The sequence below is a fragment of the Pseudoliparis swirei genome, chromosome 19 (assembly GCF_029220125.1).
Source record: "Pseudoliparis swirei isolate HS2019 ecotype Mariana Trench chromosome 19, NWPU_hadal_v1, whole genome shotgun sequence".
In the NCBI taxonomy this organism is placed as follows: domain Eukaryota; kingdom Metazoa; phylum Chordata; class Actinopteri; order Perciformes; family Liparidae; genus Pseudoliparis; species Pseudoliparis swirei.
This window is the reverse complement of record NC_079406.1, coordinates 1,072,591-1,088,472: the sequence shown is the minus strand read 5'-3', so window position 1 is coordinate 1,088,472 and position 15,882 is coordinate 1,072,591. Positions and strand designations below refer to the sequence as shown.

The window sequence follows — 15,882 nt, the reverse complement described above, 5'->3', positions numbered from 1 at the left end:
GGGGCCCTGACCACCAGCACCCGGCGAATGTGGGAGGAGTCTGTATTCTTTTAGTTTCAGAGGCAGCAGAGCAAACTGTAAGAAAACAGATGAGTCAGGCATGCCTCATCCTGCCTCCCTGCTGTTGATGTCATTCACGCTCGTGTGTGTGTGTGTGTGTGTGTGTGTGTGAGTGTGTGAGTGTGTGTATGGCGTGGTGGGGGGGGGGGGGTGCTAGTCGTGATGGTGAATAGGGGAATGGTCAATTACATTCACTTTCTTCATTTTCTTTGTCTTCTCTCCTTCCTCCTGCCTCCTTGCCTCGTCTCCTCTTCGCCCAACCCTGGTCTCTCTCTCCCTCTCCCTCTCTCTCTCTCTCTCTCCCCCTCTCTCTCCCTCTCTCCCTCTCCTCCTCTTTCCCAGTAGGTAAGGCGATGCCACCGTCAGCCTCCTCGGGGCCTAAATAGCCCTCATAGTGTGAGCATGAGCCATGTGTGTGTCCTGCAGGGTGACATCAGCACAGAGGAATCTGCTGGTCCCACTGAGCCCTGAGCGGTTAGTCCACTATGACATAGTTACATTAATCTACTGGTCCCACTGAGAGGTTAGTCCACAGTGACATAGTTACATTAATCTACTGGTCCCACTGAGAGGTTAGTCCACTATGACATAGTTACATTAATCTACTGGTCCCACTGAGAGGTTAGTCCACAGTGACATAGTTACATTAATCTGCTGGTCCCACTGAGCGGTTAGTCCACTATGACATAGTTACATTAATCTACTGGTCCCACTGAGAGGTTAGTCCACAGTGACATAGTTACATTAATCTACTGGTCCCACTGAGAGGTTAGTCCACTATGACATAGTTACATTAATCTACTGGTCCCACTGAGAGGTTAGTCCACAGTGACATAGTTACATTAATCTACTGGTCCCACTGAGAGGTTAGTCCACTGTGACATAGTTACATTAATCTACTGGTCCCACTGAGAGGTTAGTCCACAGTGACATAGTTACATTAATCTACTGGTCCCACTGAGAGGTTTGTCCACTATGACATAGTTACATTAATCTACTGGTCCCACTGAGAGGTTAGTCCACAGTGACATAGTTACATTAATCTACTGGTCCCACTGAGAGGTTAGTCCACTATGACATAGTTACATTAATCTACTGGTCCCACTGAGAGGTTAGTCCACAGTGACATAGTTACATTAATCTACTGGTCCCACTGAGAGGTTAGTCCACTATGACATAGTTACATTAATCTACTGGTCCCACTGAGAGGTTAGTCCACAGTGACATAGTTACATTAATCTACTGGTCCCACTGAGAGGTTAGTCCACAGTGACATAGTTACATTAATCTACTGGTCCCACTGAGAGGTTAGTCCACAGTGACATAGTTACATTAATCTACTGGTCCCACTGAGAGGTTAGTCCACTGTGACATAGTTACATTAATCTACTGGTCCCACTGAGAGGTTAGTCCACTGTGACATAGTTACATTAATCTACTGGTCCCACTGAGAGGTTAGTCCACTGTGACATAGTTACATTAATCTACTGGTCCCACTGAGAGGTTAGTCCACTATGACATAGTTACATTAATCTACTGGTCCCACTGAGAGGTTAGTCCACTGTGACATAGTTACATTAATCTACTGCAGGGGGTTCAAACTCATGCTCACCGTGAGCCACATCAGCATCATGGCCGCCTCTTAAAGGGCCGGTAACTGTATAAACTACTCGCGCCTTGTGTTTGACAACATAGTTCCATTAATCTATGTTAGGGAGGCTCAACTGAACCTCCCCTTTAATACGTCTAGTTGCGTATCTTTCTATCTTCATCCATTCAGGTGTTTACATGACGCGATGCTTTATAACCCACAGAGACGAGCGTCAGTGGACCACGACCACGAGACGCGGCGCAGGACTCCACCCTGACTGTTGTTGTTGTTGTTTTTCATGTGTAATATTAAAAGGAATTCTGCAGCACGCATTATTAAAACCTTCTCACCGCCTCCAGGAACCAGAGAACCATCAAAGTCAAACCATACTCTTTGTCCTGAAGATCAATAACTCTGATGTGAACTCTGTGAAACCATGAAGAAGCGGTAGCAACAGGCTAGCTATCCCCCCTGCTTACAGTCATTATGCTAAGCTAGGCTAACTGACCGTCAGCCTGAAGCTTCATGACTTCCTGTTTCATTTCCTGCGTGGCTTCTCCTTTTGTTCAGACTCCTTCACATTAGTGTCAGTCTGAAGGGTTGAGGAGCAACGAGGAGGCAGGAAGAGGAAGAGGAAGAGGAGGAGGGAACATGGATGTGAGGAGGACCAGAATAAAGTGGTTTACAGGACCTGGAGGGTGAATCAAAGTGAAGAGGAGGAAGAGGAGTGAGAGCTATAACAGGAGGTGACGCCGCTCCTCTGACTCCTCTGACTGTTTTATTAAGACGAGAAGACGAGGCTGCTCCTCCTCTTCTCCCCTCGACCCGTTCTTCATCCTCTCTTCGTCTCTCGCTCCCCGGCTCGTGTTACAACGCCGACCTTATCTCTCCCTCCTTCTGTTCGGTGCTGTCATCGCCCTCCTCCTCCTCCTCCTCTCCTCCTCCTCCTCTCTTCCTCCTCTCCTCCTCCTCCTCTCTTCCTCCTCTCCTCCTCCTCCTCCTCTTCCTCCTCTCTTCCTCCTCTCCTCCTCCTCCTCCTCCTCCTCCTCCTCCTCTTCCTCCTCTCCTCCTCCTCCTCCTCTCTTCCTCCTCTCCTCCTCCTCCTCCTCTCCTCCTCCTCCTCCTCTCCTCCTCCTCCTCCTCTCCTCCTCCTCCTCCTCCTCCTCTCCTCCTCCTCCTCTTCCTCCTCTCCTCCTCCCCCTCCTCCTCCCCCTCCTCTTCCTCCTCCTCCTCTCCTCCTCCGTCCTCGGCGTGTGAAGGGGACAACACAGTGATCCATTGCAGACGCTGTTGTCACCTCATCCATCCTGAAGGACTCCGAGTTCTACTGAGGAGACGCTCTGAGTTTAGAGTGGCATCACACACACACACACACACACACACACACACACACACACACACACACACACACACACACACACACACACACACACACACACACACACACACACACAGAGAGACACACATAGAGACACACACACACAGACACACACACATGCAAACACATGTCATCTCTCTGAATACCACAGTTGTACTTTATCTGTAACATCTGATTCTGACTCATTAATAAGTTAATGTACCTGGTGATTCATTAATAGTTGTATTTCATGTTCCTGGTGGTTCATTAATAGTTGTATTTCATGTTCCTGGTGGTTCATTAATAGTTGTATTTCATGTTCCTGGTGGTTCATTAATAGTTGTATTTCATGTTCCTCGTGGTTCATTAATAGTTGTATTTCATGTTCCTGGTGATTCATTAATAGTTGTATTTCATGTTCCTGGTGATTCATTAATAGTTGTATTTCATGTTCCTGTTGGTTCATTAATAGTTGTATTTCATGTTCCTCGTGGTTCATTAATAGTTGTATTTCATGTTCCTGGTGATTCATTAATAGTTGTATTTCATGTTCCTGGTGATTCATTAATAGTTGTATTTCATGTTCCTGGTGGTTCATTAATAGTTGTATTTCATGTTCCTGGTGATTCATTAATAGTTGTATTTCATGTTCCTGGTGATTCATTAATAGTTGTATTTCATGTTCCTGTTGGTTCATTAATAGTTGTATTTCATGTTCCTGGTGGTTCATTAATAGTTGTATTTCATGTTCCTCGTGGTTCATTAATAGTTGTATTTCATGTTCCTCGTGGTTCATTAATAGTTGTATTTCATGTTCCTGGTGATTCATTAATAGTTGTATTTCATGTTCCTGGTGATTCATTAATAGTTGTATTTCATGTTCCTGGTGGTTCATTAATAGTTGTATTTCATGTTCCTGTTGGTGGTTCATTAATAGTTGTATTTCATGTTCCTGGTGATTCATTAATAGTTGTATTTCATGTTCCTGGTGGTTCATTAATAGTTGTATTTCATGTTCCTGGTGATTCATTAATAGTTGTATTTCATGTTCCTGGTGGTTCATTAATAGTTGTATTTCATGTTCCTGGTGGTTCATTAATAGTTGTATTTCATGTTCCTGGTGGTTCATTAATAGTTGTATTTCATGTTCCTGGTGATTCATTAATAGTTGTATTTCATGTTCCTGGTGGTTCATTAATAGTTGTATTTCATGTTCCTGGTGGTTCATTAATAGTTGTATTTCATGTTCCTGGTGATTCATTAATAGTTGTATTTCATGTTCCTGGTGATTCATTAATAGTTGTATTTCATGTTCCTGGTGGTTCATTAATAGTTGTATTTCATGTTCCTGGTGGTTCATTAATAGTTGTATTTCATGTTCCTGGTGATTCATTAATAGTTGTATTTCATGTTCCTGGTGGTTCATTAATAGTTGTATTTCATGTTCCTGGTGATTCATTAATAGTTGTATTTCATGTTCCTGGTGGTTCATTAATAGTTGTATTTCATGTTCCTGGTGATTCATTAATAGTTGTATTTCATGTTCCTGGTGATTCATTAATAGTTGTATTTCATGTTCCTGGTGGTTCATTAATAGTTGTATTTCATGTTCCTGGTGGTTCATTAATAGTTGTATTTCATGTTCCTGGTGGTTCATTAATAGTTGTATTTCATGTTCCTGGTGGTTCATTAATAGTTGTATTTCATGTTCCTGGTGATTCATTAATAGTTGTATTTCATGTTCCTGGTGGTTCATTAATAGTTGTATTTCATGTTCCTGGTGGTTCATTAATAGTTGTATTTCATGTTCCTGGTGGTTCATTAATAGTTGTATTTCATGTTCCTGGTGATTCATTAATAGTTGTATTTCATGTTCCTGGTGGTTCATTAATAGTTGTATTTCATGTTCCTGGTGGTTCATTAATAGTTGTATTTAATGTACCTGGTGATTCATTAATAGTTGTATTTCATGTTCCTGTTGGTTCATTAATAGTTGTATTTCATGTTCCTGGTGGTTCATTAATAGTTGTATTTAATGTACCTGGTGATTCATTAATAGTTGTATTTCATGTTCCTGGTGATTCATTAATAGTTGTATTTCATGTTCCTGGTGGTTCATTAATAGTTGTATTTCATGTTCCTGGTGGTTCATTAATAGTTGTATTTCATGTTCCTGGTGGTTCATTAATAGTTGTATTTCATGTTCCTGGTGGTTCATTAATAGTTGTATTTCATGTTCCTGGTGGTTCATTAATAGTTGTATTTCATGTTCCTGGTGGTTCATTAATAGTTGTATTTCATGTTCCTGGTGGTTCATTAATAGTTGTATTTCATGTTCCTGGTGGTTCATTAATAGTTGTATTTCATGTTCCTCGTGGTTCATTAATAGTTGTATTTCATGTTCCTGGTGGTTCATTAATAGTTGTATTTCATGTTCCTGGTGATTCATTAATAGTTGTATTTAATGTACCTGGTGATTCATTAATAGTTGTATTTCATGTTCCTGGTGGTTCATTAATAGTTGTATTTCATGTTCCTGGTGATTCATTAATAGTTGTATTTCATGTTCCTGGTGGTTCATTAATAGTTGTATTTCATGTTCCTGGTGGTTCATTAATAGTTGTATTTCATGTTCCTGGTGATTCATTAATAGTTGTATTTCATGTTCCTGGTGGTTCATTAATAGTTGTATTTCATGTTCCTGGTGGTTCATTAATAGTTGTATTTCATGTTCCTGGTGGTTCATTAATAGTTGTATTTCATGTTCCTGGTGGTTCATTAATAGTTGTATTTCATGTTCCTGGTGGTTCATTAATAGTTGTATTTCATGTTCCTGGTGGTTCATTAATAGTTGTATTTCATGTACCTGGTGATTCATTAATAGTTGTATTTCATGTACCTGGTGATTCATTAATAGTTGTATTTCATGTTCCTGGTGGTTCATTAATAGTTGTATTTCATGTTCCTGGTGATTCATTAATAGTTGTATTTCATGTTCCTGGTGGTTCATTAATAGTTGTATTTCATGTTCCTGGTGATTCATTAATAGTTGTATTTCATGTACCTGGTGATTCATTAATAGTTGTATTTCATGTTCCTGGTGATTCATTAATAGTTGTATTTCATGTACCTGGTGATTCATTAATAGTTGTATTTCATGTTCCTGGTGGTTCATTAATAGTTGTATTTCATGTTCCTGGTGATTCATTAATAGTTGTATTTCATGTTCCTGTTGGTTCATTAATAGTTGTATTTCATGTTCCTGGTGGTTCATTATAGTTGTATTTCATGTTCCTCGTGGTTCATTAATAGTTGTATTTCATGTTCCTGGTGGTTCATTAATAGTTGTATTTCATGTTCCTGGTGATTCATTAATAGTTGTATTTCATGTTCCTGGTGGTTCATTAATAGTTGTATTTCATGTTCCTGGTGGTTCATTAATAGTTGTATTTCATGTTCCTGGTGGTTCATTAATAGTTGTATTTCATGTTCCTGGTGGTTCATTAATAGTTGTATTTCATGTTCCTGGTGATTCATTAATAGTTGTATTTCATGTTCCTGGTGGTTCATTAATAGTTGTATTTCATGTTCCTGGTGATTCATTAATAGTTGTATTTCATGTTCCTGGTGATTCATTAATAGTTGTATTTCATGTTCCTGTTGGTTCATTAATAGTTGTATTTCATGTTCCTCGTGGTTCATTAATAGTTGTATTTCATGTTCCTGGTGGTTCATTAATAGTTGTATTTCATGTTCCTGGTGGTTCATTAATAGTTGTATTTCATGTTCCTCGTGGTTCATTAATAGTTGTATTTCATGTTCCTCGTGGTTCATTAATAGTTGTATTTCATGTTCCTCGTGGTTCATTAATAGTTGTATTTCATGTTCCTGGTGGTTCATTAATAGTTGTATTTCATGTTCCTGGTGGTTCATTAATAGTTGTATTTCATGTTCCTCGTGGTTCATTAATAGTTGTATTTCATGTTCCTCGTGGTTCATTAATAGTTGTATTTCATGTTCCTGGTGGTTCATTAATAGTTGTATTTCATGTTCCTGGTGGTTCATTAATAGTTGTATTTCATGTTCCTCGTGGTTCATTAATAGTTGTATTTCATGTTCCTCGTGGTTCATTAATAGTTGTATTTCATGTTCCTGTTGGTGATCTCCACTCTGAACAATAATTGCGTTTCCAACTGTCGGTGTTTCCACTTCCCTGCGCGTGGAAACCAGCCATTGTTGTCCTCCTGGAGCAGGAAGCACCTTTCACAACAGCCTCCTCTGATTCATGATGTCATGATTGCAGAGCCTCTGAAGACCAAACACGCAGCTCTGAGTCTCAGGGCTCTCAAGTTTTGAAGACAGGCAAGCGTGAGATTTCCATCAGCACCCGATACAGCTGACCGTTGCGCACGCCGGCATCGAGCCGAAAAGAGTTGTTGCCGGGGGACGGGGGGGGGGGGGGGGGGGGGTGCTAGTGACTATTTTTTTACTCCATCCCAATGCGCGTAGACCGGCGTCGGAGCTCTGCAGCGGAACAATCGATCGGCGTATTGAGCACCCCTGCATTCAAGCATTAAATAGCCGAGAGGTTTTTTCAGCGTGAGGAATTCGATGTGTGGCGGGAGTGCGTGAGATGAGACCGAAATGCGTGAGACTCACGCTCAATGCGTGAGACTTGAGAGCCCTGGAGTCTCATGGTGGATTGAGATCTTCTCATGGAAGCTTTAGAGGTAAAGATCATGTTGAACACGACTCATGACCTTTAACCCCACATGCTGCCCGGAGTCCGTCATCAGAGACTCAGGCTCCACCAGAATCTCCAGAACACGAGACGTCTGAGACCTGGAGGTCTTCAGAGGCCCTGAAGGCCTCCTGACGGGGGACTCGGCTCCTCCGGTCTCTCCCGGAACACTCAGAGGCATCGCGGTGCATTCACTGACCCTACAAGGGAAACCCAGCAGGCCGGGCGCAGCGCCGCTGCCCGATGATGGGCCGTGTTTCCTGGCTGAGGTCCAGCAGGGCGCCGAGGACCAGAACCAGAGGAGTCCTCTCTCTCTCTCTGTCTCTCTCTGTCTCTCTCTGTCTCTCTCTCTCAGCGTGAGAGGACGTGAGTTTGTGGAGCAGAGGCGAATTGTTTGGCTAACGGTGTTTTTCCCCGTTAAAAAGTGACGTTTTAAGAAGGTATGTTTGTTGTGAGTGTGTGTGGGTTCACCTGAATGTCTGTGTGAGTGTGTGAGTTCACGGAGGGTTTTGTTTGTGTATCTGTGTGCGCGTTAGCGGCGTGCGGCTAGCGGGGAGCTAACCGGCGGGCTAGCGGGGAGCTAACCGGCGGGCTAGCGGGGAGCTAGAGTCATGGAGGACTTGAGCTTCCTCACGCGGGCACACGGGATCAGGGTGGCGCCGAGTTTCCCGTGCTAGGAGGAGGTGGAGGAGGAGGTGGAGGAGGAGGAGGAGGAGGAGGAGGAGGAGGGAGGAGGAGGTGGGGCTGGCAGTGGGCGACGTGGTCGTGATGACTGCGTGAGGTCCGCTGCCCGTATGAACGGAGCGGTGGTTCTGTTCCTAGACAGCGTGCCGAAGGTGAACCAGGTGGTGGTGTCGGGTCATCAGGGGCATCATGTGCCGGTGGCGCCGCTGGCCACACCGTCGGTCAGGGTCACGTGCCTCCTTTTATAAAAGAGGAGGTGATTCTGAAGGAGCTGGTGAAGCACGGGAAGGTGGTGTCCCGGTTGAAGAAGATCCCCTCAGGGTGGAAGTCCTCCCGGATGAGGCAGTGTGGTCCCACCGGAGGCATCTCTCCATGATCCTGAACAACAGGGAGAAGAGCTCCGCCTCCGGGTGTTCATCAGGGTGGAGAGCTCCGCCTCCGGGTGTTCATCAGGGTGGAGAGCTCCGCCTCCAGGTGTTCATCAGGGTGGAGAGCTCCGCCTCCGGGTGGTCATCAGGGTGGAGAGCTCCGCCTCCGGGTGTTCATCAGGGTGGAGAGCTCCGCCTCCGGGTGTTCATCAGGGTGGAGAGCTCCGCCTCCGGGTGTTCATCAGGGTGGCCGAGCTCTCCTCAGGGGGAGGTGCTTCATCTGTGAGGAGCACAGGCACAGAGCCAGGGACTGCCACCGGTGGAGAGCTGCTGAGCAGAACACCAGCAGGGCGGCTCCTCGGGGGCGGAGCCAGGGGGGGGAGGGGGAGCAACCAGGGACTGCAGGTACCCAGAGGGGGGAGGAGAGGGAGCAGAGGGTGGGGCTGAGGTGGCCCAACAAGGTGAAGAGGAGGACAAAGGAGAGTCAGAGGAAGAGAGGGGGGCAGGGGCCAGAGAGGTGGTGCTGTCGGACAGTGAGGTGGACATGGAGGGGGAGGAGCCTCAGAGTCCCCGGCTAAAGAGGAAGAGGAGGGAGGAAGGAGAAAACCCACAGGCAAAGAAGGTGACGGCGGTCGAGGAGGAGAGGGGCGGAGCCAGAGTCCAGCTCGGAGGAGGAATCTACTCCTCTTCCTCACTCCAGTGTGGAGGAGCTAAAAGACTTCCTCTGAAAGATGAAGCAGATGTGGCATGTGAAGGTGGAAGACCACTTCTGCAGAGACAAGTTCTTCCTCTCTGCCACCTTCCTCACGATGAAGACGAGAGAGGAGCCTTCACTCAGCAGGTCTCCAGGCTGAAGAAGATCCTGTGACCTCAGGAAGGTGCTGCTGGAGGAGGACGAGGAGGAGAGGGCGAGAGGCGAGGGCGACTGAGGAGGAACACCTCCTGGCCTCAGGGAGCAGCTCTGGTTTTTTGTTTCTAAAGAACTTGAGCACCATGAACAATTTTCTTTTTCAGGATTGGTGCTGCAGTTAAATTTGTGTTGATTGCAATTTGGTTTTATGTGGTGCACGGTTTGAAATAAAGCTTTTCAAAAATAAAATCTCTGTCTCTCTCTCTCTCTCTCTCTCTCTCCCTCTCTCTGTCTCTCTCTCTCTGTCTCTCTCTTTGTCTCTCTCTGTCTGTCTCTCTCCTCTCTGTCTCTCTCTCTGTCTCTCTCTCCTCTCTGTCTCTCTCTCTCTCTACGGAACTATTCCTGTTGCTTCACTTGACATTGAGAGGGATTAGGTGGTCCACTACGGGCCTGTCACACACACACACACACTCTCTCTCTCTCTCTCTCTCTGTGACTTCATGGCACCAGATGCTCAGTCCAGCTGTTCTTCAGTCTTTCTTCTCCGTGATGTCATCGCTGCGTCCTGCCGGTGGGCGCGGTCTCTCTGAACTCTGCGGTGTTCTGGTTCTGGTTCTCAGGTCTCAGATGTCGGACGTGGTGTTGTGTCTTTGAACACAACATCTGCCGGCTGTGTGAGTCACGTTGAGCGGAGCAGCAGGTGTTCCCCGCCACACACCTGGCCGCCGGGACTGAGTCCTGAACCAGGCCGCTGACGACCTGTCAGTGAAGTGACGACCTGTCAGTGAAGTGATGACGACCTGTCAGTGAAGTGATGACGACCTGTCAGTGAAGTGACGACCTGTCAGTGAAGTGATGACCTGTCAGTGAAGTGATGACCTGTCAGTGAAGTGACGACCTGTCAGTGAAGTGATGACGACCTGTCAGTGAAGTGATGACCTGTCAGTGAAGTGATGATGACCTGTCAGTGAAGTGACGACCTGTCAGTGAAGTGACGACCTGTCAGTGAAGTGATGACCTGTCAGTGAAGTGATGATGACCTGTCAGTGAAGTGATGACCTGTCAGTGAAGTGATGACCTGTCAGTGAAGTGACGACCTGTCAGTGAAGTGATGTCAGTGAAGTGATGACCTGTCAGTGAAGTGATGATGACCTGTCAGTGAAGTGATGATGACCTGTCAGTGAAGTGATGACGACCTGTCAGTGAAGTGATGATGACCTGTCAGTGAAGTGACGACCTGTCAGTGAAGTGACGACCTGTGAGACTCAGTGCTTTCTCTTTGGTCCTCTGGGCACATGTTCATTTAAATGGAAAACAATCAGACATATGGAGGTTCTTGGTCTTTGAGCATCGTAAACTAATAAGTCCCTCTGCCTCCACGTCTACGCGGCACTGAATAAACATATTTGCCCTTTGACCTGCAGCCCTAGCAGCAGGATACAGGTGCTTCGTCAGAGAGGGGAAATATACAAATATGACGTTTACTTTAATTACAACTCTGGAACCGTCCGGAAGAACACGCTGGTGTTGTCATCGTCCGGAGCGGCTGAAATATCACATGAATATATATATACACACACACAGTGATCTTAATTGATCTGCCAGCCCAGCGTGTGCACAGAGGTTTGGTGTCATGAGGTTTAAGAACGACACGAGTCTGAAAGTCTTTTTGAGTTCGTTTTTTTATTTTGCTCTGAAAAAAAGAAAGAAAAAAAATCACATAAATAAAAAAATCACTTCAAAACTTGCAGGACAGGATTTAAAGGGCGGGACTCTGTAATTCACATTTCATGTTCTCTCCTCTAATGGCAGAAAGACAACACGACAAACATCTCGCTGCAGAGCCTTTGATGTTCGACTCTTCTTAATAATAATAATAATAATAATAATACAGTCTCTATGTTCCCTTTAATAAATACACATCGTGATGACGGCTCTCGCACCAAAGTGGCAAAAAGATCCCCAAACCTGCAGCAGGCGTCGGAGTAAGAGCAGCCACGACCCCCCGCCGCCAGCGCCGCCGTGCCTTTGAGCAAGGCCACGCGCTGCCTGGCGGCTCACGCCTCGACACCGGCGGCACCGGGCAGCTCCCGGTGCTCCGAGTGAATCCAGCCTGAATAATCTAAAGCACGGCCGTCTCTTCAGTGCGTCGGATCGTCTACAAGTGCCGAATTTAACAAGAAAATCATCAATAAATAACGGAAGAGGAAATATAAAAACAGCTGTAACATCATTAGGTTTGTTTTAAACGGTCGACGGCGGTTAAAATCTCTATAAATACAGTTAGCATAAATAAATAAATTAAAATTATAAATATACGGTTTACTGTACACAAAAAAAAGAGAGAAAAGATGGACTTGTGCAGGAAAATACAAAAATGCTTTCGTTAAAACTCTTTCAGTCCAAAACGACCTCTTTTCACACCGGAAGCAGCACAGAGTCGAGACGTGTTCCTCCTCCTCCTCCTCCTCCTCCTCCTCCTCGTCTCCAGTCCGTCCTCCAGTCCGTCCTCTGGGCCGTTAGTATTCCAGTTCCAGGTGGGCCGACTCCTCCTGGGGCCTTCAGGAATAAGTCCCCCCGCCCACGCGTCCCCTGAACGTCTCGTGGAGGCGGCAGGCGCCCTCGCCCTCTCGGTCGACCCTCCGCCCTCCAGGACCTTCCCGTCGCAGCTACCTTCTCTTCTTCTATTTTGAGGTAGAATTTCCACATCTTTGCCTGGCATGGAGAACAGAGGGAGAGAAGCAGTGAGTACGACCTCATTCAGGACAGAAGAAGTGGGCGTGACGGTGTGTGTCGGCGCATGTGTCTGTCGTCCTTTCCTCCCGACTCACCTTTCCTCGTCTCCTCAGTGGCTGGAGGCTAACCCTAGCTTGACCTTCTCCTCATTCTCTACATCGTACGCTCCCCGCTTGTGAAACCTGTGATCGGCAGAAGAAAAGCAGCTCAGACTCCGTGCTCCCAGGACGGCCTTCCATCTGGCCGCGCGTCTGTGTGTGTGTCCGGGTGTGTGTGTGTGTGTGTGTCCGGGTGTGTGAGTGTGTGTGTCCGGGTGTGTGTGTGTGTGTGTCCGGGTGTGTGTGTGCTAACCTGAGCAGCAGCAGCAGGCCGATGATGGTGAGGCAGACGGACGACAGCACCACGGCCACCACGGCCAGCGCCGTGGTCCGGTTGTAGCCCTCCTGCGGCTTCTCCAGCGGCAGCGTGAAGAACTGGCAGCGCTCCCCGGAGTAGCTCAGGTGACACCTGCAGGCGGGACGCAGACGGTCAACGGTCAACGACGACTAATGACGAGTATCGGTTCTCGGTCCATCGGCGGGGAGCCACTCACACGCAGGACGGGGCGTGGACGTCCCTCAGGTACTGGCAGGTGCCGTGGATACAGAAGTCTTTGTACTTCCTCAGGCACGGGTTCCTCTTCTTCCCCTTCCCCTTCCCCCTCTTCCTCCCCTTCCCTCGCCTCCTCTGTCCTTCTGCCTCCAGGATGGACGACGGATTTTTGGGTTTGCTGACCATGGCAACTGAAGAAAAAAACAAAGGTTACTGTGTTTGTTCAGCAGAGTGAAATATAATAAATGTGATAGATATAATAAATGTGATAGATATAATAAATGTGATGAATATAATAAATGTGATAGATATAATAAATGTGATAAATATAATAAATGTGATAGATATAAATGTGATAAATATAATAAATGTGATGAATATAATAAATGTGATAAGTACAATAATGTGATAAATGTGATCAATATAATAAATAAATAAATGAATGTGATAAATATAATAAATAAATAAATGTGACAAATATAATAAATAAATATATGTGACAAATACAATAAATTGATAAATATAATAAATCTGATAAATATAATAAATCTGATAAATATAATAAATGGGATAAATATAAAACTCCGTACTTCGTGGTAGCTCCACGTAGTCTCCAGACATGCCGTCTTCGTACTCGTCTTCATAGTAATAATCCCCGTACTCCTCCACGCCGGCCCGGCCGTACTCTGCTGTGGTGGCGCTCAGGCTCTCCTCCTCCTCCTCCTCCTCCTCCACCCTCTGGTTCCTGGTGGTGTCCAGGTTGAACACTGCTGTGTGCCGCTGCCTGTCGCTCTCATACCGGTCCACTGCGGCTCCGCTGGCCAGTCTAGTCACGGCTGGAGGGAAGAAGGAGAGTTTAAGAGGTAAATATTCATCGTCTGGCAGAATGGACCCCTCAGGGCCCTCTAGGGGACCCCTTAGAGTCCTCTAGGGGACCCCTCAGGGCCCTCTAGGGGGACGAGGAAGCAGGTTAGTGGGCCAAGGTGGGAGGACCTCAGAGGGCAAGTCCAAACATGTTGAGCACAAGGAAGCTCCAGGAAGGATTGTGGAATCCTAGGATCTCAGTTAGGAAACACACTGAGACACAGAGTGTTCACCCCCTTTGCTCAAGAGCACTCTGGCAGAGTGGCAGCTGGCCAAAAGTGGGTCTTGAACTTGAAATGCAGGAAAGGAAAAACAGTGGGGAGGGGGGGGGTATGAGTTGTCATATAGTCCCTCCTGTGTCACACACACACAAGAATACCCTAACCCTAACCCAAGAATATGAGTTAAAAATAAATGTCTCCAGTTTCATAAAGCATGCTCTAAAATAGCGAGATGACCCCGTTAGATCCCGAATAGCCCGGCAGCGTAACGGCGTAACACGCCGGGAAGAAGCGATGCGCGCGCAGCTCCTGTCAAACTTCATTATTCTATTATCATTCTGATCATTTCGTCATGAACATGTCGCTCAAAGGAGAAGGAGGCTGTCGTGTCACATGGAACTCACCGGAGACGTGAACGAGCAGCAGAACAACACCGAAAATCCTCATCGCGTCCAAAGAGTTCTCCAAGTTGTATCCTTCACTCGTTGCGCTCCTGAGGATTCCTTCCTTTCCTTCCTTTCTCTCTCTCTCTCTCTCTCGCTCTCTCTCTCGGTGTGTGTGGGTATTCCGCCTGTGTGTCCTCTTCCAGGATGTTGGTGGTCGGAGGAGCGGAGAGAAGGAGCGCCCGGGTGGAGGCTCCGCGGTATTTATGGGCGCGCGCGCGTCACCACGCCTCCGGCTGCAGGCTGGCCCGGTGTTACCGAGCAGCCTGCAGACAGGGATGGTGAGAGGAGGCACTCCGGTGTGTACGGACTCTTTACGTTAGGATTACGATTATACAGGATTATAAATTATCGATATTTAAGGAGACGGGATTCAGAATGTAAAAGGTGTTTCTGTTTTAATGAAGTTTCATCAATACGTTCATCTTCTGCTCCAAGTTCTCACCTGAACTTAAGGTGTGTGTGTATATATATATATATATATATATATATATATATATATATATATATGAAGGACCCTCTCTCATTCTCATCTATATAAGTGTTGTTGCCTTACCTCATCTTTAAGGCTTCACATGTGTTCAAGAGGTGTGTATTACATGGATGGCAATATAATATATATATATATATATATATATATATATATCGTCACTCTGCTGTCTTTTTAGATGGATGAATGGATGGATGAATAAACAGACAGACAGAGATAGAGCTAGAGAGATAGATAGAGATATATATAGAGATAGATAGAAAGTCACATACAAACAAATATTACTGAAATGTTACTTTTTATAATAATGCAATAAAAATATCAACAAATAATGTATCTGCACTCATTCACTCAGTTTTAAAGTCGAATTATTTCAGGGTATAAACTGGACTGTGTAATGTATTAAGGCCTATAAATAATTAAAGCACCTTGTAACAGGTTCAACAGGTGAATGGCGCACAGCTCGTCTGCGCCCCCACGTGGAGAAACTGGGAACTACACCTCACTCAGAAGGGACTACAAAGGGACCTCAAGGGGGCTGGAGTCATCACAGCAGTGGCGATAACATCCTCAGCTCACCATCTTGTCACGAACTCCCGAGACCAGGAATGTGGTGTTGAGGAGAGGCTGTGTTCATAACATTTGTTTAAGGACTCGTTGCCATAGCGACAGTGGGGAGCAAGATAAGGAAAGTGATACCAAACAGGAACAAACATTACGCTCGACATGTCTGTCACGTGTCAATACCTCCCGTGGGAAACGCCTCCTGCCGGTTTCAGATGAACGGAGAGCCTCAGAATCACACGCGCGAGTCCTTCCGCGTGTGTCCGCCGCGCTCCCGCCCGGTCCACTAGGGGGCGCTGATGCCTCCCTACCGATAATACTG

General features: G+C 46.0%; 1 protein-coding gene across 2 annotated transcripts; it reads right to left on the bottom strand.

Moving 5' to 3' along the window:
* Nucleotides 1-11,314: 11,314 nt before the first annotated feature.
* On the bottom strand, nucleotides 11,315-15,815 carry hbegfa (heparin-binding EGF-like growth factor a). 2 transcript variants are annotated; one of them, XM_056439963.1, is made up of 7 exons: nucleotides 15,744-15,815; nucleotides 14,468-14,772; nucleotides 13,569-13,814; nucleotides 12,980-13,169; nucleotides 12,739-12,894; nucleotides 12,483-12,569; nucleotides 11,315-12,366 (listed from the first exon to the last, which is right to left on the bottom strand). In XM_056439963.1, exons 2-6 carry the CDS (start codon nucleotides 14,508-14,510, stop codon nucleotides 12,497-12,499), a joined length of 708 nt encoding a protein of 235 aa, XP_056295938.1. In that variant the 5' UTR covers nucleotides 14,511-14,772; nucleotides 15,744-15,815; the 3' UTR covers nucleotides 11,315-12,366; nucleotides 12,483-12,496. The 2 variants fall into 2 exon arrangements, with proteins under 2 accessions (XP_056295938.1, XP_056295939.1); XM_056439964.1 differs by lacking the exons at nucleotides 12,483-12,569; nucleotides 15,744-15,815 and having other exon boundaries at nucleotides 14,468-14,782.
* Between the last annotated feature and the right edge of the window lie 67 nt (nucleotides 15,816-15,882).